At 40.7% G+C, this 24,364-nt stretch overlaps 2 protein-coding genes across 3 annotated transcripts in view; one reads left to right on the top strand and one right to left on the bottom strand.

The window, feature by feature from the left end:
• Window positions 1–24,364, top strand: part of adam22 (ADAM metallopeptidase domain 22) — a 54,975-nt gene that overhangs the window by 16,942 nt on the left and 13,669 nt on the right. For both annotated transcript variants that reach the window (XM_079275358.1, XM_079275357.1), the window contains exons 5-14: window positions 2,692–2,774; window positions 6,771–6,834; window positions 17,371–17,437; window positions 17,538–17,614; window positions 18,194–18,268; window positions 18,530–18,601; window positions 20,261–20,427; window positions 20,510–20,594; window positions 21,181–21,271; window positions 21,388–21,439. In XM_079275358.1, coding sequence (XP_079131484.1) covers window positions 2,692–2,774; window positions 6,771–6,834; window positions 17,371–17,437; window positions 17,538–17,614; window positions 18,194–18,268; window positions 18,530–18,601; window positions 20,261–20,427; window positions 20,510–20,594; window positions 21,181–21,271; window positions 21,388–21,439 — 833 coding nt within the window. The remainder of the gene's footprint in view (window positions 1–2,691; window positions 2,775–6,770; window positions 6,835–17,370; window positions 17,438–17,537; window positions 17,615–18,193; window positions 18,269–18,529; window positions 18,602–20,260; window positions 20,428–20,509; window positions 20,595–21,180; window positions 21,272–21,387; window positions 21,440–24,364) is intronic.
• Window positions 11,922–15,622, bottom strand: cldn12 (claudin 12). The gene is made up of 3 exons (XM_079275361.1): window positions 15,512–15,622; window positions 14,039–14,295; window positions 11,922–13,943 (listed from the first exon to the last, which is right to left on the bottom strand). Exons 2-3 carry the CDS (start codon window positions 14,255–14,257, stop codon window positions 13,095–13,097), a joined length of 1,068 nt encoding a protein of 355 aa, XP_079131487.1. The 5' UTR covers window positions 14,258–14,295; window positions 15,512–15,622; the 3' UTR covers window positions 11,922–13,094.

Genomic DNA, 24,364 nt, shown 5'->3' with positions numbered 1-24,364 from the left:
ATCCCTGAAGGATATGATGATGGTAATAATAATTGCTTTTGTTCTAGAGTGCTTTGAGTGTTTGTTCATAGAGTGGGTCTATCGGGCTTAATATGGAAACTGCAATCAGCAATCCTGCTCATTAATCTTCAGCCCTGCTCACAATGATCCACCCAGAGAGGACAACAAAGTATTGATGGAGTACGTCAGTACCTCTATAAATAGTATGACATGCACAAATAAACTCCATGTCCACTTATGTATGTACTATGTACACACTTTCTGTCTCGTGAATAGTAAAATATGATACATATTTGTGTACTTTCTTTATTCCTCTGCTTCATCTTATTGCCAAACTTTCAGAGGGCAAAGTGTCCTATTTGTTTACCAACTTTCTGACCTGCACCTTTTCATTGTGCTTGTGTTGCCCAGATTAGATGATTAGATACTCTTATACGAGTCTAAGGAGATCACAGATCAGACCAATTTAGCAACACACACACACACACACACACACACACACACACACACACACACACACACACACACACACACACACACACACACACACACGGGGGAGGAGAGACGCTGGGATAGTAGAGCACAGCATCACTTATAAATAGCCTTCACTGTCTCTTTATCGCACACTCGCTCTACGTTTCTTTACCCAGCCTCTCTCTCTCTCGCTCTCTCTTGATCTCCATTTAGGTTTATCTACCTAACTTGTGCAATTTATCTTGTTGCAATCCAAACATACGTTTCAGCTTTGTGTCAGAATATTAAATTTTAGTTTCCTCTCTTGTCAACAATTCACAGCTGTTACTTTTTCTTGATTCTGGTCATGCATCTTAGATGGAGAAATAGAAAGAAGAATGCTAAGAGTGACATAATTGGGACTGAGAGAAAACAAAAGAAACAACATTAACGAATAAAAACAACAGAAATCTGAATCATCTGACTGATGCAATTTAACTCCAATAATGATAACAGTTTCTGCAGATGAGTTCATCACACCCATTTATATTACACTATACATCTATGAGGACCCCTTTATACATCAGCTCTTAACATTGACTATGTGTAACTCTAATTCCTGTAAACCTGAAATAGCTCTTTAAGGAAATGAGCGATCAAAGTTATGTTGCCACGCCTGTCCACTTAACGTTTGTTTATTTTCCATGGTTTGGGCTAACCTTGCCCCTTACTTACAATTAAGGGAAACCTTAAAGGAACAGTTTGGCATTTTGTGAAATACACAAATATAATCTCCTGCTGAGAGTTGTCTGTATGGTAAATATAAAGCCACGGAGACGGTTAGCTCAGCTTAGCATTAAGACTAGATACATATTCTGGAGTTTCCACTGGTTGCCTAAAAACCTCTTGGTGATGACAAGGCTCCAAATAAGATATTAGATATAAGATATATTGTTAGTGAGCTTTCTGGGGTCTGGTAGGCACATCTGGTTTCCTTTGGACAGCAGGCAAACTGTTTCCAGTTGCTATGCTAAGCTAAGCTAATCAGCTGCTTTACACACAAACATGAGTTTGGATGGATGCACCATTGTCTCCTCTAACTCTCGGCAAGAAAGTGTATTTCTAAAAATGTCTGAAAATTCCTGTAAGGGAAATCTTAACGTAATTGTACAGCATACCACAATATTTAGACAGTGTGCTTCCAACTTTATGGCAACAGTTTGGGGTACACCCTTTCCTGTTTCAACATGAAAATATCTCCATGATAAAGCCAAGTTCATGTTTTTCCCGTGTTTTAGAATGGAAGAATTTGGCTAGCCTGCACAAAGCCACAATTTGAAACCCATCCAACAGCTTCGGGATGAGTTGGAACGCCGACTGCAAACCAGGCCTTGTAGCAGCATCACATCACTTCTGCTCTCATGGCTGAATGGGAGCAAATTCCTGTTCCGAAATCTGGTTGAAAGTCATCACCATTACGCCTGTAGTTCAGGTTTTCACTTACTTTTGGTCATGTAGTTTACCAACCGCAACAAACATATACATGCCTCCTCACACAAACACATGAGCCGGGCATGGGTTTTAAAATCCACAGAGAGAGCTGGAGGAAGCAGTGCATAGCATCAAACTGTAGGGCAGAAATTGATCCTCTGATAAAAGCTGCGTCTCCTCAGGGAGACCGGCTTCCTGCCTAATGGCTGTTAGGCAGCGAGAAATGGACCAGGAAGAGATGGCCTGCTGAGCACTTAGACACTTAGACATCATACACGTATATAGAAAATAAATCTGTGTTACGCTGGCAGATAAGGGAAGAAACACACACACACACACACACACACACACACAAAAAGACAGACGGAGATAGAGAGCGAAGACAGAGTTATGACAAGATGGAAAAACTAAAGACTGATGATGTGGCTTCCTATTGTGGGTATAAGTTGGGATGGAGGACAAAGAAGGCACAGAAGGGGTTAACACACAGATGGTAGGATGTGAATTGGTTAATCTCAAAGTGTGTGTATGTACCACACAAATAAACATACAGTACACGCGCACGTCTACACCAAATCATACTTGCACTTGTCAGCAAATGAATTCCGTGTGATCGGTCACTCTGATGGAACGTGGTAATGAAAGCAGCAGGTGAGATGTTTCGGTCTCTGTCTGAGTGCATGGGACATTTTAGGAGGCAGCCATGTGTGTGATCTTAATCTGTGAGTGTTTGTGTTTTGCTGACAGGGAGGAGAGCACTGCTACTATCAGGGGAAGGTCAGAGACATTCCTCACTCCTTTGTGGCTGTCTCAACCTGTCACGGATTGTAGTAAGTACAAATATCATGTGAATTTATATGTGTGCGTGTTTCTCAGCCAACATTGCTGCCTCTGTGTGTCCAGGTAATCGGCCAATGCTCCCGTTTATTCATTAGGTCAATGTAATTAGTTTTTGCCAGCCCGTCTCTGTCTCTCTGCATTTTTCGGTGCACAGGTTATCATTCGCGCTGACAGGTGCTGCTCAGGCATCTTCTCTTCTCAGCGCTGGTATTTTTAGAGTTTGTGCTCTAAAGCAGAGGGATGGGGCAGAAACTCTGCTGGGAGGAATGCTTGTACGCTGTATCTGAGTTTTTGTGTTATAGTGTGTGTGTGTGTGGGTGTGTATATGAAGAGAAGAGAGGCAAAAATATATCCTGTGTTACTGGATGTCATTGTATGCGATTAATACAAAACTTGCATAAATTGGCACCTATGAATAATCATGCACATAAAATACGTTTTTTTCACAGTTGCTTCCACACATTTGCTGAAAGGAAACAGTATTTTCCCAAAACTGTGAACATACTGTAAGATTAAAAAACCCACAACCAAACCTCAGACATTTAACACATATGGTATATTTTGCTCTCGCTGTTTTTTTTTGTTTTTACGTTAATTATTTAGGTTTCTTAAAAAGTAATTGCACAAAAAAAGAAAGAAAGCAGAATTTATAACGTTATTGCTGTAAACGAGTAAAGAGAAAAATACAGTCCTGGAAGAAGCTTCTTGTCAGTTTAATCTATTGCTCATTTATTAGCAGGAATCCTTGTGTATTCATTCACATCGTCACATTGTTTACAGTAAACACTACTTCATCACTTCATCCCTTTCATTCTCGATCCATTACACCTCATCAGAGCCTGATTCAGTCCAGGAAATTCTCTTTTAACGTAACATCCAAAACAAAATAATCAGTGCAGAGAAATAAATTCATCTAATTAAAGCAAGTGGGTGAAATGAGATTGATACTTGCTGAATAAGCTAAAATAAGCTTGGGCTTTTAATAACGTTTGCATATTTCATGTGATTGTGGGATCATGTTGGGAAATGTGTCAGCACAGCAAATTATGTCGTGCCGCACACTAAATAATGAAAAGTAGGGCATGAATTAATCACAGCCAAACAAGGTGAATGTGTTGCACATGCAGTACATTGTCATATACAGGACAGATTAGGATATAATGTGACAGTGGATGTAGTCAAAGTAAAGTCACCCATTGGTTTGAGGACTCGTCTTTTGAAGCCTTGAGTTTGCCATTTTGGTTTTTGGCCGTCGCCATATTAGCTTTTTGGAACCAGAAGTAACACAAGAGGGTGGAGCAAAGTACAACCGAATGCTAAATAAGACGTCTTTAGGGACCAAATTTCAGTTGTTACAATTTACTTTCATGAACTGAAAACGCACTTTGAAAGGGTTAAGGTTGTTGGACAAAGATATGGATAACCCCCAGACCGGAGAAGTCCTGTCCTGTCAATCATAAGACAGCCACGCCCAAAAGCATGCCCAGCTTTATCATCTATTTTACTCTTAAATGGGACTATAATCTACCAAATGAACATCATGTTGTATGAAACAAGACGTCAAACTAGCAATTGAGATCATAAACTTGTTTAAAATGTTCACTGAGGTAATAAATCAAGTGAGAAGTAGGGTCATTGTCTCATTGACTTCTGTACAATCAGACTTCTTTTTGCAAACCAATGCAAACTAAGTTGTGTGTTTGTGTGTGTGTGTGCATGTGTAGGTGGATGAGAGACAGTAAGCGCAAGGGAGTTCAGGGAGTGTACCGTGGTATCGAGGGGTTAGACATTAGAGGCAGAGTATTTCCCTTATGCTGAGTCAGGTGTTTACTGTAATATACATCCTGCTCTCTCCTCTTTCTCTCTCCCTCTCCCTTTCTCTTACACACACACACACACACACACACACACACACACACACACACACACACACACACACACACACACACACACAGACACACACACACACACACACACATGCGCGCAAACAGAGAAACTTTACTCTGCAATACAATAGGGTATTAACAGTATGGATAGTGCTCTCAGCAGACAGTTAACCACTGACTCAGGTTCCTGTTTAGAGCATCCTCCATGTTTTACATTTGTGACTGAAATGCAAAACCTCATACTGATTAAGAAATGATCAGCCTGAACATTACATCATATCCCAGAAAAGTTCAAATGTTGAGCCAGTTCAAATCTGCTTTTAGAACAACAACTGCTAAATCCTGATTGGTGGACAGAAGTGTGTGACATCACTTTTTTCCAATGGAGTCCCGCCCATTTCGAACTAATAAGAGGGGTGCAGACTTAAAACACAAACATACAAATTTCTCATAAAATAACCAAACTGTTTGGCATAAAAAGTGTGTGTTCATGTTGAATCTCATCACTAATTGCCAAAGCTGAATGAGAAAATCGGTTTTCAGGTCCTTTTAAAGTGAAGAAAACAGTGGAAGTAATGTGAATTTCCCCTTGTTGTCTCAGCAGAATGTAGTGTTTGGTTTGGGAGTTCAAGAAATATATAAAAAACGCAGTTAAAATCAGCATCACAACTGTATTTTGTGAACTTCAATAAGTTACATTTTACATGCTGCTAAACTTTCTTGATGTAAAATATATTGTATCCAAAACAATACAGGGAAAATAAAACACGAAGACACAAACAGACCAAAAAGTTAAAAAGGTAATACACATTTTTATCTGTGTTGTCTTCTTCTTCTGTGTGTGCAATCTGCTTTAAGTGCAATGTTGGACCTGGACAAAGAGAGTGTGCTGAAGGTGATTTATGTGTGTTGAAGGCCAGAAAGCGGTAGAAAAAAGGCAGAGGGAAGAGTGAGACAGATTGCGTGTTCCTGCAGTGTTTACCTTCATGACTTTACAGTTCGACACGACCAATCTCTTAAGAGCTTCAGATAAAGTGGATGACGTCCATTACTGTGGACATGCGCACACGCAGATGGGCAGAGACGAGAAGACCTTGCCCCGGCTGCTAAATAAGAAATTGATCTCTGACTTTTTTAAATGATTGCATGATCAAAATGATGTGCGTGTGTGTTGTGGCCTCTTTCTCTCATACCTTTATGTGATGACTGCATTTAGAGATATTAATTACATATGAAATCATTACATTTTCCAATAAATGTTCGAGAGAACCATCATGATTTGCACCAATTTTGTGCTAAACTGCACTCATTTCACATGCTTCTTAGTCATTGGTCAACCAGTTTAAACTCGTCGTTATTGTTCCAGAGATAAAGTCCGTAGGTGACCTTTACGTTGTGCTGGGTGGGGAGAATCTCTGAGATGATTGGATGGCCTTTTGTTTAGTATTACCCTCCACCCCTGTAGATGACTATCGGCAATTTTCCTTCAGTCACAGAGAGGCTAAGTAGAGGGGATTTAAACTTGCGGACGCGCTGGCTGTAACGTAAATGACTTCCGGAATCCAGTGGATGAGGTTCGAGTGTTTATTTGTGGGCAACAAATAAACGTTGATTCTAGATGGCATACAATCATAACTCAATCATTTGTCAGTATTAATGTGAATAAACGTGTAAAAATAACATGAAATAGCGTGAAATAGCGGTCAACAAAAAATAAGGCTCCCTCTCTCACCCCCCCCCCCCCCCCCCCCCTCCTTCCAATCCTTCCCCTAGTCTAATTCGGACAGCTGATAAACCCCCATTGTGACAAAATGACACAGGCCACACCTGGCTCCTACAACCCCTATAAGCTGTACATGGGCCAAATAGAGCAGGACAGCAGAGGATTCTGTCCAAAACTGCACCTTGTAGGAGTGCACTACAGTTATTATTCTGACAAATGATAATAACACAATAAAAGTCCCTGGGCAAGCACTGAAATGGCTTGTCTATCACACTGGTGGCTGAGGAGGAGTTGGATTCAGATGCATTATTCTATTTAGTGCTGAATAAAACAACAACTGGTGTTGATATGTGCTTTCCTCTCTCTTTGTTTTTCAGTGGGATGTTTTTCGATGGCAATCACACCTACATGATTGAACCTGGAGGACGGGGCAACAGCAATGTAAGTACTCTTCACGGGAACGTATATGTACTCTATAGGAGCTGGTGATGAATCCTCTTGACGGTTTTATCAGTTTTCCCTTCTTTCATCTTTTCATCTTGTCATGTCCAGCTGCCTCCCAGCCCTGTTGATTATTCCATGATCAGATGTTGTTGCATCATTATTTCATTCAAAATTGATTGACGTCCTGAAGGCTTTTATAATAAAGGTGAAAAAAGTATTATATGTAGTTATCCTTTAATCTGCAATGTTCAGGCTTCGTTAGGCTGGTTTGTCAGTAGGTTTAGTTCCATTTGCATGCATACTACGACTATTTGGTGTATTTGTTTTCCTTCTAAAGACAAATTTATTCAAATCATGATTTGTACTTTTTCAAACTAGCTGAGCTGCTCCAAAATCTTTCATTTTTTGTACCTGACTGGAAATCACTTTGCTTCAGGACTGTGTGTGCCGCACATAAATGGTGAGAATAGTTCACCTGATATTACAGGATTCACGCAGGTCATTTATAGTCCTGAGAGGAGCTTCGGAATAAATCAGAGTCAGTTAAATTATAGATAATTTGATTGTCATTGTATCTCCTGCAGAAAAACTACAAAACAAGATGAACTCATTGGTTTGTAATGTCAGTTACTATATCACAGTTATACAATATGGAAAGAAAATGTATTAAAGCAACAGAATATTCAGAATGTGAAAGATTGATAAAAGAAGACCGAGCAAGAGAAAGAATGATACACAACGATGGTTCAGCCCACCAGGTTTACTTCACATATGTCACGGCTTTCTCCTCTCCTCCACTTCTTCTTTGACTCCCTCCTCATCTGGCCTCTTCTTCGTCTCTGCCTTCGTCATTCCTCTCCAGCGTTTTCTGGAGAGACTGAATTATTCAAGTGATGAGAGAGACAGAGAGAGAGAGAGAGATCTTAACTCAGAATATTGCTGCAGCACTCGCCTTCAGAGATACAGTATCTCGGTAGCTTTTCTTTGGTCATTCACACAGGCCCAGTGACGTAAAATGCACATAAGATTCTCCACTAGTTTAGTTTTTCTGTGTGTCGTGCCAAACATTAGGCCAAAAACACTGCTGCATATCAAATATAGAAAATAAAGCAAGACATATTGTGGAGCACATATACAAAGCCAAAGGAAAGACATCATTCAGGTGACATCCGGTATGTTGATGTACAACATTATAAATTGATTGCTCTAATTAGAAGAACTTTAATGCTACAGGCCTAAATGTTGCTACTTTCTCCTTCATCCTTCACGTTTATCTGACAGCTTTAGTTACTTTGCAGTTGCAGATTTTACAAACAAAACATATGATCTCATCATCAAATGCGATTATTATAAGTTAAACTACCCAACACCTTGGTCAGCTACAGTGCTAAAATGCTACTTAGATATTAATGCATCATTTATTATTGTGGTATTACAACTTTTGCTCCAGTGAAGGATTGAAATACTTGTTCCACCTCTACACATCAAGTGTGACATATAACGGTCAGTTTCAGCATTTAGTTATAAAATACCAGAACTCAACTTGCCTCAAAGAATCTAGGCTTCTCAAATACTGTAAATTACATAAAACATAATAGTCTGTACCGTGGTACAAGTACTGAGGTGGTTTGGGAAAAATATTTGGCACATAGCTCCGTTGCTCGTGATGGTTTTGGCATTTTAGGTGAGGGAATCCTGTCTGCATGACAATGCCTGGGACAGAGCTTCCCCCGAGCCCGGCAATGGCTGTCAGTTTGTCAGCGCTGAGCTCTGGATGTCTGCTCCCTGCGGCCGATGGTCCACTGTGACTGTCTCTCCCTCTCTGCATCTCTGGGCTCCTCTCGGTTGATCTCTTTCTCTATTTCACCCTCTAAATATCTCTTTGTCTCTTTTGACAGTCTGCTTGGTCTGCAAGCCGTCCGCTCTTATTTTTGTCACACAGATGTTTGCTGCACAAACCTAAGTGCTCCTCATGTACCCTGTGTACCAACACACACACACACACACACACACACACACACACACACACACACACACACACACACACACACACACACACACACACACAGAGGCACAGAGAGGCACACAGAAAATATTCTGCTTTCTGAGTGGATTTTAGAAGGCTTTCTTTTTAAATAGGCTGTTTGCTCAGTCATGTTCTTGTTATAACCTGAAACAGCCACTTATCAGTTCGTAGCATTAAATGCAGAGGCTGTTTTATGTACCATTCATTCCGGCTGCTATGATCTCGTTGAAAGTGATAGGAAAAAGAAACATGGCAGGACGGGGGGTGTTGAGATGGATAGAGCGTTGGCATGGACCCTGTCGACCAGATGGTGAATCCATCTGATCTTCTTCTGCCAAGGCAGAAAAAGTAATGCAGGACATTGGCTAAGTCTGTCCTGAACCAGCTGCTCATGTCACCTTTTGCAGCGGGACTGGTTTTAAAGTATTATTGTCTTGTGTAAATGGGGTTCTGAACAAGTAGACTACAGTTGTGAGCAATGCAGAGCGCCAAAATTAAAGTTGACATAAGAACGTGACATACCCGGGGTCTACGAGGCTGATGCATGGAAACAAGCTGTAGTGTGCAACTGTTTGTGTGAGCGTGAACATGCAGACAACTTGAGTATGTGCGATGCTGACTTGCATTTGCAGAAAACACCACATGTTTAGCCCTCTTGTTTTTTTGGACACCTTCCCAACCCCACCTGCACCTCAGGGCCCCTGCGGCTACATCCCAACAGCTCTGACTATTCACTTTCAGTGAGGACTGAGAAAAGCACAGTGCTGCGTTTTGTTGCTATTGCAGTGACTGTGAGTTCAGAAAACAAAGACAAAGCAGTATTTTGAGAATTGATTAATGGCTTAAGTCATTTATCAAACAACTAAATTAGCAGCTTGTCCCAAATCTATACTACATACTAAGTCTAAGCAGGATTTTTGCACGTAGTGTGTTCAAATGAAGTAAAATCCCACCAGATAGCGTGCACACGAATACTAAGTAATCGTTTGTGGTGTTGATGGAAACTATTCTCCTGGTTTTGTCGGTTTCTTTAAATGATTTTTTTATCATAGATATACATATGAAATATTCCCAAATCTGGGAGGATAACTGAGGATGAGGGAGTGAAGGATGAAGTAAGGGGTGTGTTGGTGGGGGTGGTGGCAGGTTGTAGGGTGTGTGTGTGTGTATGTGTGTTGGGGGGGGGGGGGGGTTGGTTTTCGCATTAGGTGCCAAGAGGAGGATTTTTTGATCCCAGCTCAAGCTGGGAATGAAGCTCAGAGTGAGTTAGATTGAGATTTAAAAAAGGGGGTCTCCCTGTGGCCTCAAGCCAACCTCATGTTGCTAAACCTGGACCAGTTCATTCACACATGCAGACCGAGAGCAAGAATGAAAATCACGCTACCCCGCTCTGCTTTATATTCATGAGCCAGTAGTCTGTGTCTGATGTACCATCTCCCCTGGCAACCTAGGCCCCACCCCGTCTCTTTGTAGCACGACATATGAAAGCCATCTGTGTTTAGACCCTAAATCTCCATCACTACACACTCCCTGCAGAGTCTATATGCTGTGATTTGTAAGAGTGAGGATCTTGGGAACAAAGAAAACTGGTCCAGAAAATGCTTTATTACAACAGTTAATTCAAGATTGATGCACTGTGTATATGCTACAAATAATACAAAGGCATCTATGTCATGTGGTCTAATTAATCATCAGCCACTAAATTCTCAGTCAAAATGAACGTGTGACATCAAAGCAGGAGTTAGCTCCAATTATGGCTGCTGCAGTTCAGACTGATGACTGTTAACTCAGATGCTCAGTCCGCTAGGACTACATCAAAGATAAAGACAAAACACTGCAGTGCGAAAAGATTCATTTTAATAGAGTGCTCACTGTTTTTAATTGGCGATAGATTTGTTCTGGAGTCTGATGTGATAACCTAAATATTTACCCACAGAGCAGTTCAGGGCAACTGCCAAATAGGTTCTAGACTCAGAGTAAAGTGCACATTTCACAACGAAGGTTCAACTAAAATCTTGCTCCAAAGCCAAACAAAGGCAAAGCTGTATCATTTCTGGAGGAATAATAAGTCATCATGAGTTGCATGTAGGTCTGTGTTGTATATCTGTCTGCGAAATTGTGGATTTGTGCTCTACATTTGGTAACTTGGCCTTCCTTAGAGAGAAAATGTGATGATTGTGTGACTTTAGCTGATGTGGTTGTAGGTGTAAGCTGTAAACGTAGCCTCGGCATCACTGCAGACCGACATCTGGATAACTTTAATATCCCTCAGTGTAGAAGAAAATCAGCATTATAACTGTGAACTTAACTTGAATTGACCTGAACGCATCTGGGCTCACACGTAAACAGTTACATAACGTGTTATTCTGGCTCTCAGCATCATTTTTGGGAAATGACAATGAGGGCCAGACAAACAACTCCGTACATGGAGTTGTGTTCTGTGTGCCCAGAACAAAATAGGAACATGCCCAAATTAGGAGTCCAGATGTGTCCTGATCCTTGATTCAACAGATTGGTTTGATTGGTGGAACGTAGCAAAAGGAGGTGTGAATTTTGACTATAAGAGTGATCTGTGAAGAGCAGTACATTGGGAGGTTTCAATATGCTGAACTTGTTGATGTTGGCTTGTTCTTATTAAAACACGACCCGCTGGATGGCAACTCCAGTTGACCCTCTGTCCTCGTCATTTTCGCTACGACATCAGCGAATCAAGTCACCACCAAGAGATTACAGAAGGAAGTATAACATTTTATGGCAATACATTTCTGGGAAACCAGAACCTCACCAGCCATTGATTTAGTCAAACAATTGATCAATTGAACTGTGGAGACAACTTGCTGGAACCATCACCTGAGCAGCTATGAGCTGGCTCTCTTTTCCCGCTTGTAACCCAGTCTGACTGAAATGTTGCCGTTTCTCCTTAGTCTTTTGCCAGACGAGTGAGGACGGACAACATACTCACATTAATTATTCCAGTACAAGGAGATCTATTGTCTATTTATTGTTGTTACCCCGGCACATAAACAGGCACACACACACATATACTTGGATTTGTTTTAATAAAAACAAAAAGTTAGTGTAGAAAAACATTTGACCTCAACATTGTTGAATAAGATGAATGCATTAGACTTCAAAGAATTGTCGATCAGTGCCCGTTATGCAAAAGGCTCAAACTGTAAAGTAAAACTGGCTCCAACCACTGACCAGCAATACACTTCCAGCTAAGTTGGCAAAAGTTTTAATTATCAGCGGACATGTTGATGAACAGCACTCTCATTCCTGTTAGTGTTGTTTTAAGATGACCGTTCATAATTAAAATGTAGCGATACATTTCTTAGTGCCATAGTTATTTAGACGTTAACACTTCGGAAACGTATGTTGCAATAAATGATAAAGTAATATGTTAGAAAATACTCAAGGCTGAAACAAAGTCAGTGAACAAAGGCAATGTAAACCGGCACAGTATTCACACAATTAGTGCATTAAAAACTTCAACAGCCGCTCCTCACAGGAGTGACATAAACAATTCATGTTACAGAACAAACACAAACGATATTAACAGGCGAGTCAGTTAGTAGTTGTTCATTCAGAACCACAGAATTCTAAGTAATGTACAGTAGTGATAACATTAGACTTCTATACTGAAGGCTTTACACAGACAAAAGTGACAAATCATTGGAGTATAAATACGTGTCCAACATAAACAAAGTTAACAGAATAACTGACAAGCTGTCAGTAGCTTCTTGGCAGCCATCAACAGGGCTTCTTTAATCTAAAAGCAAGAGTGATAATTTATATTCAGCCACATACTAAATGCTAGTAACAATTTGCTTGTATCTAGTACATTGGTCCATTGGCCACATCAGCAAGTTAGGCGCCATCGTTTGTGGTCATTCTCTGCTGGTAAAGTAGTGAAAAAGGCTAGTTGGTTGAAATGTCTTTCAGGTGTTGGCAGGCAATCCATTCTTCCCTTTCTACAATACTATGCTGAATACAGTGTTTACACCAGTGATGTCTTTGTTTTTAAGAAAAGCTCATCCTTCACAATCCCAGCATTCTTTTAACTGGGTTTCATCTTCTACAATCAGCAATTTACTGACTGACTAACTCTAGGGGCTGTAAATAGCTCTCATATTATTAACTTTCATCTATTATACTCATCAGTGGTGATCTTCATGGACACTCATGGACAGGAGCCTTTAATGTACTGACGTTATCAGCAGCTTTTCTCTTACTGTCCCTGTGTCAGCACGGGGATATCGATCTCTATGGCAGACATCCGTGAGCGGGAGGAGTAGCGGTGGCCTGCGTAGGTGGATGCGTAGCCCTGAGATGGAGCGTAGCTCTGCGAAGGAGCGTAGCTCTGCGAAGGAGCATAACTCTGCGAAGGAGCATAACTCTGTGAGGGAGCGTAGCTGTAAGCCTGGGTCCCTCCCACCTCTGAACCATACCCATCTGGAGCAGAAATCTGAGTCATGTACATCTGTGTTGGTGCAGGGGCGATCACACTTTGCGCGTAGCCCTGAGAGGTCACATACGGCTGGGCGTCAATAACTGTGGGAGGGAAGGGCTGTGGTGGGAAGGGCTGAGGACCATAAACTGGGGAAGGAGGATATCCGTTGGCAGTGAGCGGCTGGGTGGACAGAGAGATAGGCATGGAGGGTAGTGGCAACCAGAAAGGTGAAGGCAACTTCTTACACATACAGTACCACATGAACATCAGCAGGGCGGCCAGCATTAGTCCTCCAGAGCAGCCTATAGATACATACACAGCAAAGCCATCAGAGAAAATGTTATCATATCTGATGTTCATTTCCTTGGTGCGGAACAGGAACCATACTGAGGGTGCGATGGCGATAGCTCCACCTAGGAACAAGAACGTCCCTGCCACCAGGTGACAGCCTGCATTGTTGACCAGGAATCTGATGGTCTTAATGTCCGGTTCAGGCTTGTCTGAGCAGCAGCAGGTCTTACACATTCCTGCCATGCACAGCAGCAAGGCTAGCGAGCCGAACAGCAGGCCTGTAGGCAGACAGAACTGCAGAAGCCGCAGATCCAGCTGGTCCACTTTAGAGTACCACTGGAAACATGAGAAGACATGGTTTCTGTTAGGATCATTTAGGACAGAAAAGGAAAAAGCATGAGCAGAGGAGAGCAAATGTATCAAAGTAATACCTCTGAATCATAGTAGTAACATCCTGAATAGCCGTCCTGTTTTACACATTTAGCCCACAGCCCATCATACACGCTGATATTCTTGGCATTACGATTGAAAGTGACGAGTCTCGTAATGCGCCACTGTGGGATCAATGCTGCCACAGCAATCCCTCCCACAGACACAAAGGCAACGAAGAAGGCAAAAGCGTTGGTGGCGTGGATGTCCCGGCACGACATGGTGGCGCTGACAGGAACCGAGGCCACGAGGAGAGTTCCTGTTTGAACAGATAATGACAGGAAGTCAGACAGAAAGAAGTGACCAGTCAATGCAGTGGGGCCATAATGTGACTGTAGTTATTTACACAGAACTCCTGATTATAGGAAAAAGGCATGGTTGTACAAGCTTCTCCTAATGGCCCCATTACTACTGAAGTAAGCCAACTGTGCCACAGACTGACCTAGCTATGAGCAACCCCCCTGTATTTCTATGCACCACAGCATAGTTGACCCAATATCTGCCGTCCCCGAGAAACAATGCTCTCATTTCATTAGCAAACAAACTGGGAATGACTTGGAATCTGAGGTTGCAGTCGCAAGAGTGTCTATACTGCAGTGCAGCTAAACAATGAGCAGTTGAATTAGATGTTTAAGGTCTCTTTGTGTGACAACAGTGACTGACCATGGCTGTCTTTAATTCCTATGTGTCTTTAACACAATCACATCTAGATATTTGCAATATCTCATATCTTCAGATGATGTAAAACGCAGCAGCAAGAGACTGATCATATCGCCACTGCTCTGGCTTCCAGTCAGTAATGGAGTATTTAAGGTTCACTGATTCCTATTTTTAGTTGCCTTGTGTTTTCATCTTGTTTACACATGTAAAGTACTGTTATTTGTTTCTTTTTTTTAAATGCAGTCATCATGGTAACTTAACTACAGAGGTCAATGATGACTGCATCATCCCAATATAACTGTGTGATAATACACTGACTAATACCATGACATTATAATTATACTAACACCTGGTATTATACTGAAATTCAATTTTGTGATCAACATTACACGATAACCGAACAAAAACAGGCATTTATGAAGTTATGACACGCAACATCTTGCCAGACGACGTCTGTCTGGGTGAGTTTCATCAACTAACGTTACCTTAGCTAACTTATTATAACGTTAGGTTAGCTAACTTTAGCGTTAGCTCTTTTAGCCCGTTGGTTCATCACTAACTGGTATTTTGGTTATGAACGGATTAATGGCTGCATATATCAGCAGTTTAGTTCACTAAAATCTACCGTCAACATATGAAATGACAACCACGGAATGTTTACGAATAGGCTGCTGACTGAGCATTTCACGCCAGCGTTAAATTAGCCAACTAGCTAGCTGGTAGCTAATAACTTAGCATTACAACAACCTGTTGCGTCCCGGAATCCCTCATTGTGAAGCTCAAACACGACAACTACATTAAACATTGACACATACCTTATATTTCTAGCTGTTAGGTCGTGTTTAGGTCGAAGGCAGTGTCATTTCAGCTCGGTATTCTGCACACACTCGGTCCAAACCAAACCAGACCCTTTTCCTGAAGTACATTTGGTTTACTGTAGCCCTCAGTGTTGTCTCACAGGTGGTTTACGCATGCGTGCAGAGCATTAAAATCAGTGTCGATCAAATTTGACATACAAATTGAAAGATACAAGTATTTACAATAATCATGTGAGCAAATACAATACAAGAGGATAAATAATAATGTGCAATTGTCCAGAAATAGGTACAAATAAATAAAATAAAGATATAAACCCCTAAACCGTATGATGCAAAACATATAAGTTTGTCTGCTGCTGACATTCTGGTTGAGTAGATGCAAAGTATTTTGTGAAGCAACAGAGGTCGACCAATATTCTGTCCAAATCCTTTTTGATGTTTGTTTCTATACCAACCATATGATAGTATGTGTTTTTGACCAATTATTTGTCTCCCCTGAACTTTTTGTGCGTGGGTGCAATATACAAAACTGAAAATCAACCAAATCAACATAGGGTGCAGATCAGAACAGATTAGAGTCTAATCTGTCAAAGGGGTGCCAAACGGCCCGCCACGTCATTTTATGTGGCCCGCGAATCCGCCAGCAAAAAAAATAAAATAATAATTTTTTTTTTTTTTTTTTTTACAAAAATTTAAAGTTAGATGTGAAAATAAAAATATCCCCATGGTCGAAATTATGAGATAGAAAGTCGAAGTGATGAGATGGCATGTTGTCTGTGTGCCGACATTAAAACTATCACAACAGGTGGACAGGAGATGCAACAGCCCATAAAGAGGATTTCCAACAAGTTTCTCAACATGCGTACTTCTCTGTACTGAAACGTCATCAGTCTCAGCCCAAGTACTGTTCCAATTCAAAGTTCACATCGAGCCAAGCACGGCCCTAATGCCCGGATGTGGCTCGCTCTGCCCATTTTACCCGGGATGCATCGGAGGTGACTTGTCTGTACTTGGGACAGCCAAATATCCCAGAATGCATTTTGCACCAGCAACAGGAAACAATGGCGGAGGAGAAATCACACAACTGGAAGTACGTGTTGTGGAAGTCACAGATATCCCGGGAAACTAAACTAACTATGTTAGGAGTACCGTAGTTACATTTACACCGTCTTACATTTACAACCGGCCCTTTGAGGGCGACCGTGATGCTGATGTGGCCCCAGAGTGAAAATGAGTTTGACACCCCTGGATTAGACAGAATCAACCAGGCAGCATGGACATATAGTATAATTTCCAGTGGCGGGGAGTGCATTTTATACCTGGGCCTTCTGTGCTGTCCTACTGAGCTAAGGTTATTTGTTTCTATAACTGCGCTCACATAACAGACATGTGTGACCGGGATATGTGACCTTTTGAACCCGGAACAATAACAACGCTGGCCGGCGTTCCACGTACGCCGGCTTTTGTGTAACGCGGCCGGCCGGCTTTGCTATGGCGTCCTCAGGTTAGCATAGCATAGCATAGAGGGCTGAATCTGATTGGATAAAAGCTCTCCTTAAAACAAGCTGTGCTGGAAGCAGAGCAACAGAGGAAGACAGGAGCTGTGCAATGAGAAAATAAGCGAATGGGGAAAAAAAACTTAAAATACATGTAGTGTATTTGTGAAAAATTATTAAATCATAAAATAGCTATAACTTTGTGATTCTGTTTAGGCCAGCAGAGAAGGCATAGCTGGCCCTGCCGGCCCACCACTGATCATTTCACTTGAGGTGAACTGGAACATATCGCTGCTTGACCCCCATAACACACTTTTGGCTGTGATCTGTGTCACTGATTCTGCTTTTTGTGTCTTTTAGGGAGATGTCCGCATTCACATGATCTATAAATCTGCAGGGCATGAGGGATTTAATGATCTCCTCAGTGGTAAGATGATGACTGAAGTAATGAGAAGGAATGTAATATGATTAATACTTATAAAAAGTAGTGTAATACATTTTCATTTATTGATGTTTCTGTTTTCTAGGTAATTTTCCAGAGCCGCCTTTTCCCAGTCCTCCATTTCCCGGGTCAAGAGTTGTTCACAGGAGAAGAAAGAGACAGGTATGACTCCTCTGCAGGCCTATTTGTGAGAAAATCATTATCATTAGCAGATGGCAGCTGATGGATGTTGACTTGAGTGTAAGATAGATAATTATGCTCTCGATGCTGTTTGTCCAAACCTGATTCTCCTGCTGTTTCCCTGCCTGTATGTTTTATGTAAATTCACAAGGATAAAGAGAGAGCGCTGTTTCCTCACTCTCCTCCCACACAACAGCTCCCCACCCTTCTCTCTTTTTCTTTTTTTCATGAAATATTTACCTTGTGAGTATGCTGCTTCCTCGTCTCTTCTCAGACACAGTCAGATGTCTGCAGCTGTCCGCCCCTCAGCCCTCAGAGCTGCTCTCATCTTTATTTGGAACAAAGACAAACCTGGTTTAGCTTTGCAAAGTTCCTCCTTATTGATCTGTCATTTCTTTTCTTGGTGACGCATGAGACAAGAGTTGGTCTTTGTCTTTGCTGTGTGTGCTGTTCTGAAATTGTCAATGATGTAAAAATGTCTTGGTTGAAGAAAACTAAGAAAACAGTGTCTGTCTGTCTGTTTTTATTTTGAAACTGGCAAACTGTATTGTTTCTTCTCAGGCTCCACATGAGTCACACAATGTAGAGGATGAGATCAAATACATTGAGTTGATGGTGATCAATGACCATTTAATGGTAAGTAGATCTGGTATGGTTGTACAATTATGATAGACTTTATACCGTAAAATTGTTAATTCTATAACTCCAAATGCTACCTTCATTGTGCATAAACCAGACAGTTTTGATCCAAATGACCCTGACTAAAATCCCCAGGGACGGAAATGTTTTATACACAATAAAGGTGATATTTGGAGCGATCAAATGTGCACACTGGCTCCTTTTACACATTTAAATGACCGAAAATGAATTGTTTCCTGTCTGTCCCTCTCTCTTCAGTACAAGAAGCATCGGCTTTCCGTTGGACACACGAATAACTATGCGAAGTCAGTCGTCAATATGGCTGACATGGTAAGAATTGTATTGATCCACTTCTTGGAAAGCTTGCCACAAGCACTTCCGGGTATACATCGAACTGATTTCTCATTGAACCAACCTCACTCTCTACATTTAAAACCTCTCCTGGCCCATATAATGCTGCGTGCAGCCATTAACCAGCCAGTCATGAGTTTTCAGAGGACTGAAACAGCAGTGGTATCCCAACAGTACGGAGGCAGATATTTCAGTGTTTCATTATTTGTAGACACATTTGTTTGCTGTGCTACTGAAATCTGACCTGCCACAGAGTCATGCCTGTAAGCTGATAGGCTGGGGACGCTCGGGAAAGGTCATGCTTTTTTGTCGTGTCCCTGAAGAAGATCATATGAAGCAGACTCTGTTTGGGATGTACACATTGATTTCCATGCGAGAGTATAGTTGCCTTTTTTCCCCCCAGTGTATGCCATCCTGCCACAGCACTGAGGCCACATTCACATTGGCAGCATGATAAATATTATATCAATTACTTATAAGTTACTGTGGGTTTAAATATACAGAATTAACCGGTCGAGGCAGATGGCCGCCCAGAGCCTGGTTCTGTTTGAGGTTTCTTCCCGTTAAAGGAGAGGTTTTTTTTTCTTGCCGCAGTCATACTGATTGCTCATGGGGGAATATTGGGTTTCTTCAAATTTAAAGAGCACTGTCTGCACCTGCTCTAAAGGAAAAGTGTCATGAGATAACGTGAGATAGTTTGTAGTCAGTAAAAGGTGTCCATATCAGGAAAAGGAATTGTTACGGTCCCTTTCCTCAACCAATGTCCACCCACTACAGAGTGACACAGTGATCATTCCCAAACCAACGAGCCTTTACTGTAAAGTAAATGGTGCATTCCCTTCCATTTGATGGACATGTGCATATAAGGGTATAAGAAAAAACAATACAAATCTTTTAACTTGAAATCCACTTTCTAGGTTTTGTTAACCACATCTCACGGAGCTAATTTGCTCAGTGCCCGACCCTGAGTTCATGATCAACAAATACATTTAGTTTGGGGGGAAAGTCATGGCTCCTTTTATTTATCTTCAATGCTCTTTCTGTGATTTTTAAAACCAAACATCCGATTTTCTGAAAAATAAATCCCCAGTGATATTTGGAAGTCAGAAAGTTGTTTACAACACTTACTCCTGCTTTCAAGGTATTTCCATCGAGATGAAAAATATTACATCCTCTGCACAATAATAATAATTTAAAAAATATTCAACCCGCCTCTCAGGTTCTGGCTGAATGGAGTTATAGGTTGAGGTTTTAACGGCTGGATTGGGAACAGCTTTGTTTTGATACTACTGGCATTCAGCTTAAACAAATAAAGCTTTGCTCTTGGCCTCTTCTCCAGTGTTTGTCTGGCTCAGTAGCCCAATAGATTTCCATTTTATGAAAGCAAACATTATTATTTGCCAGTATGCTCCCTCTACAGTATGTCCTTCAGACTGTTACCCTTATTGACTTCGTCTGTCTGCCTGTAATGTGCTGCTGTCTGCTGGCGGGACACTGATCACACTGACTGTTTGAATGCTGCTTTTACAGCAGACAGCTGAAGATGTTGATGAATATGAAGCGTGCTCGTCACTTTTTATATCAATCACGCCATGTCAGTATGTCTTAGCTATATTAAATCTACTATTAATTCTCCAGATTTTCAAGGAACAGCTCAACACCCGGATTGTGCTGGTTGCGATGGAAACATGGTCAGCCGACAGTAAGTTCAACATTGACGACGACCCCATGGTGACGCTGAAGGAGTTCATGAAGTATCGGAAAGACTTCATCAAGGAGAAATGCGACTCTGTTCACCTCTTCTCGTAAGTTTGAATACTTAAAATGATGTTCTATGTGTGCTCGGAATCTTTTTTTATTAAACACATAACTTTATTTTCTTAACAGAGGGAATCGTTTCCATAGCAGTTGGGGTGGAGCTTCCTATATGGGAGGCGTTTGCGCTCTGACTAAAGGAGGGGGAGTCAATGAGGTGAGCCTCGAACTTCAAATTATAGATTTTCAAAACCTCCAAAATGACAGTCAGTTTGCTGTCCATTAGATAGAGGGTGTAGGCAATGTGGAGTACAATCATGAGTCATTTTCTCCTCATAGAACAACATTAGCATGTTCTCTTATTTCTGTTGTTAAATGAGAATATTTTTTTTAAATCTTTCTTGTCAATACTGTGCATTTATTTCTGTTGTATTCTTCCGTTTCAGTTTATAGGCATTTAGTATCTGTTATTCCATTTGATTAATTAATCCAAAGTGTTTTGTTAGCTTTGAGTGGGATGCCTTTGTAAGATCCTTTATAACACTTTATTTTTTCAGACTTATCTGATATTTTGTTTATTTTCTGGTTCATGCTCTTTCTCTCCTCGCTCTCTCTGTCGCTCTCTCTCTCGCTCTGTCTCTGTCTCTGTCTCTCCCTCTCTGTCTCTGTCTCTGTCTCTGTCTCTGTCTCTGTCTCTCTCTCTCTCTCTCTCTCTGTCTCTCTCTCTCTCTCTCTGTCTCTCTCTCTGTCTCTGTCTCTCTATCTCTCTCTCTCTCTCTCTCGTCTTTCTGCCTCTTCATCAGTACGGGAAAACAGATGAGATGGCCATAACCCTCGCTCAGTCTCTTGGACAGAACGTTGGCATCTTCTCTGACAAGAAGAGGATCCTCAATGGTACACAGTTAAACTTTAACGACTCCTTTTATTTCTTACTTTTCCAGCTCATTTTTAAGGCTTGTTTCTATGCAATGGCAAGATGTTGATGTGTGTTTGTTTTTTTTCATTTCCAGGCGAGTGCAAGTGTGATGACCATTGGTCGGGCTGTATCATGGATGATGTTGGGTAAGTGACTTTTACAGAACATTCCCTCATCAATTCATAACCTTAAAGCCACTACAGGAATCAGACGAGAGCTTTCCCAACTAATTGTCTGACTAATACATCGTGTCAGTGAGCAGTTGTTACTCAGAGTTTTTCCAGTATATTTTAATCACAAAATTAGAGTTGGATACCATGTTGTACATTGGCTATAATGCTAACATCACACTTTTCCCAAAGAATATTGCATATTTGTTTGCTAAAGAATTCATTTTCCATTTTGAGTGGATGGGTATTGTCACCAAAGAGTTCAATGAAATCTGTTGTAAAAGTCGTTGAATTTGGATTGTGGACATGATTCATTTTAACTGGAGAATATTCTACCATGTATCTCAAAGCAGTTGAAACATAATCATATTTTATTATCTTTGGAAGTGTTTGTTTAACAGTTAAAACATATACGCACAGTGACGATCAGCACTAAACAAGATCACATCACACACACAAACCATGTGTATGTGTTACTAATTATGTAGGTCTGGATCATTTTATCAACTATTTAATGTGTTTATTAAAAATTTGTAAATATGAAAAAAAATGTAGTGTACATCAGCAGTGTTTGTACTGCGGAGGCTTTCTGCGAGCATACGGATGTGACTGTGTGTTGTGCCTCTGCGACCTGTGTGTATGTGTGAATATATATATATATATATATATACCCCTCTTCTTAAATACTTCTCGCGTTCCCCCTCTATCCCGAATGGGACAGCAGGTGAGCTGAAGCTTGGCTAGAACGTTGCCTGTGCTGTTTTGAACCAACCGGCTGCCTCGGAGGGGTTGTCAGTCATCACAACCTTTCCCATCTCATCCAACAGCACGACAGCTGCTGTGGCCCCAGCTTCTCTTTTTGATTCAAATGATATGAAAAAATACAGTTTGATGTCCTTTTATTATACACTGACTGTATTTTTCAAAATCATTTTGTCCAATTTCACATGTACTTCATGTGTATTCTTCAGTTTTTGGATGTCCCTGTCTGATCAGCGAAGAACATTTTATTGATTTAATTATTCTAATTTATTGACAGGCTCCTTCTCCCTCCTGCACTTTGAAAGTCAGGACTTTTCATCAGTTTCTTTTGTCCATCTCTAACCGATTGAAACAGTCTGCAATGTCATTCTCATCCGAGGCCAATATTTAACTCCCTCATTTCACTGTAACGGCAGTGCACTCCCCTAACACTCCTCCAGGTGCTGCTCTATTGGTCATCGTAATAATGCTGCTATAATGTCATGTGGTCACATGACAGAGGCCAGGTGACTCTGCACTCTTATGAGACCGTCACCTGTGAATGGACCTAGCCCAGATCTGTATTCACTAAAATAAACTCAATGGTATTTCAGACACTTGTATTCAATGAGCAACCCTCAGTCATGTCCATTGACGGACGGTTCTTTTTATTCCTCAGCACTTGCATGTCTGATCGACCTAACCTGTACTACTACTACTAACTGTTCTTACATTTCTCACAAGGTTTAGCTGCTGGGTGCGTGTGTGTGTGTGTGTGTGTGTGTGTGTGTGTGTGTGTGTGTGTGTGTGTGTGTGTGTGTGTGTGTGTGTGTGTGTGTGTGTGTGTGTGTGTGAGAGAGAGAGAGAGAGAGACAGAGTGTGTGTGTGTGTGTGTCTTTTCATATGTTTGTATGCACATATTGTTTGAACATGCATTGTGGTCGAGTTAGGATTTATAATTGTTCTATATATATTTATTTTTACATATATTTCCTTTCTGTTATATTCTCATGAAATAATAGATTTTTGCCATGAACAAACTTGGACAAAATATGATTATAAAGAGTGCTACATTGAAAAAATGTATTTATTTTCTGATCTAATTAACTCAAATAGTCTGTAATAAAGACATACAGCCAAGTGAATGATTGCGGTTCAGTGTGATTCAGACACTGCCTTGCCTCCTAAAAGCCACTAGGAGGTGATAGACTGACTGTGAATGAAACAAGAAAGAAAGAAATGATTGTGAATCTTTTTTCTGGAAACACAAGGTGCTTCATGTACTTTATGAAAGAAATCTACAAACTATAGGCAAATAATGCATTAGTATCTGTGTTTTAATCTTTTGGAAGTCATGTAATTAAATATAAAAAATATGTGCATTATTCTACAATATAACAGCAATAAATATGGTAAACTAGAAGTAAGAGATACACATTATAATATGTATACCACAATACATAACAACAGCATAAATAATAATAATGCTGTAAAATGTGATTTATTATGGTGTGTAAAAACCTGTAAAAATGCAGGAATAGTACAAATATATAAGAGTATTAGTTTAGATGTGTAGTATAGAAAGCTATTAATGCCAGAGTAAACCATGTTGTACAAAACATCTGTTAAATCACTATTGCACAGTTAAAGATATTATTAATTATGGGCTTATAGCTGCTAAATGGCTGATTGATAATATTATTCCTCATGGCAAAGATTGTACTTCTCCTGGTGATCAGTGAATCATTTAAGCACGTTTCATCTTCGTTTTACCCTTTATTACTCTTTAAATGGGGATAAACACTACAAGATTTTGATGAGAGTAAGCACTGGTGCAAATTTTTAATCCAAAGATGCAAATCTCTTTGAGAGTTGGGACAACTTTAAACTTGATTAAATCTACCTGAAATGTTGTAGTGTGCTTCACCCATCATCAAAGCGTCATTACTGGCTCCTTATACAACTATTATCCCTGTACGTGGCTTCATTTATCCACATTTCATATGAAACAATCTCACAGAATATGTCTATTATTGCATTGTCTCCTGTGCCAGTCCTGATGAGCCACACTACCAGAGGCATACAAGCTAAACATCAGTGACTGATGGCGCAGCAGTACGTTGATGTTTAAACACTGCTTAGGTTTAGGTCGATGTCATC

The sequence above is a fragment of the Melanostigma gelatinosum genome (assembly GCF_949748355.1).
Source record: "Melanostigma gelatinosum genome assembly, chromosome: 9".
Taxonomy (NCBI): Eukaryota; Metazoa; Chordata; class Actinopteri; order Perciformes; family Zoarcidae; genus Melanostigma; species Melanostigma gelatinosum.
This window is presented reverse-complemented; position numbering and strand designations above follow the sequence as displayed.

Bases quoted from the DNA above. Each gene is read 5' to 3' on its own strand.
- cldn12 (XM_079275361.1), bottom strand. From the start codon at position 14,257: ATGTCGTGCCGGGACATCCACGCCACCAACGCTTTTGCCTTCTTCGTT. The intron at 13,944-14,038 runs GTATTACTTTGA...TCATGTTTCCAG, and splicing joins GTTACTACTATGATTCAGAG to TGGTACTCTAAAGTGGACCA.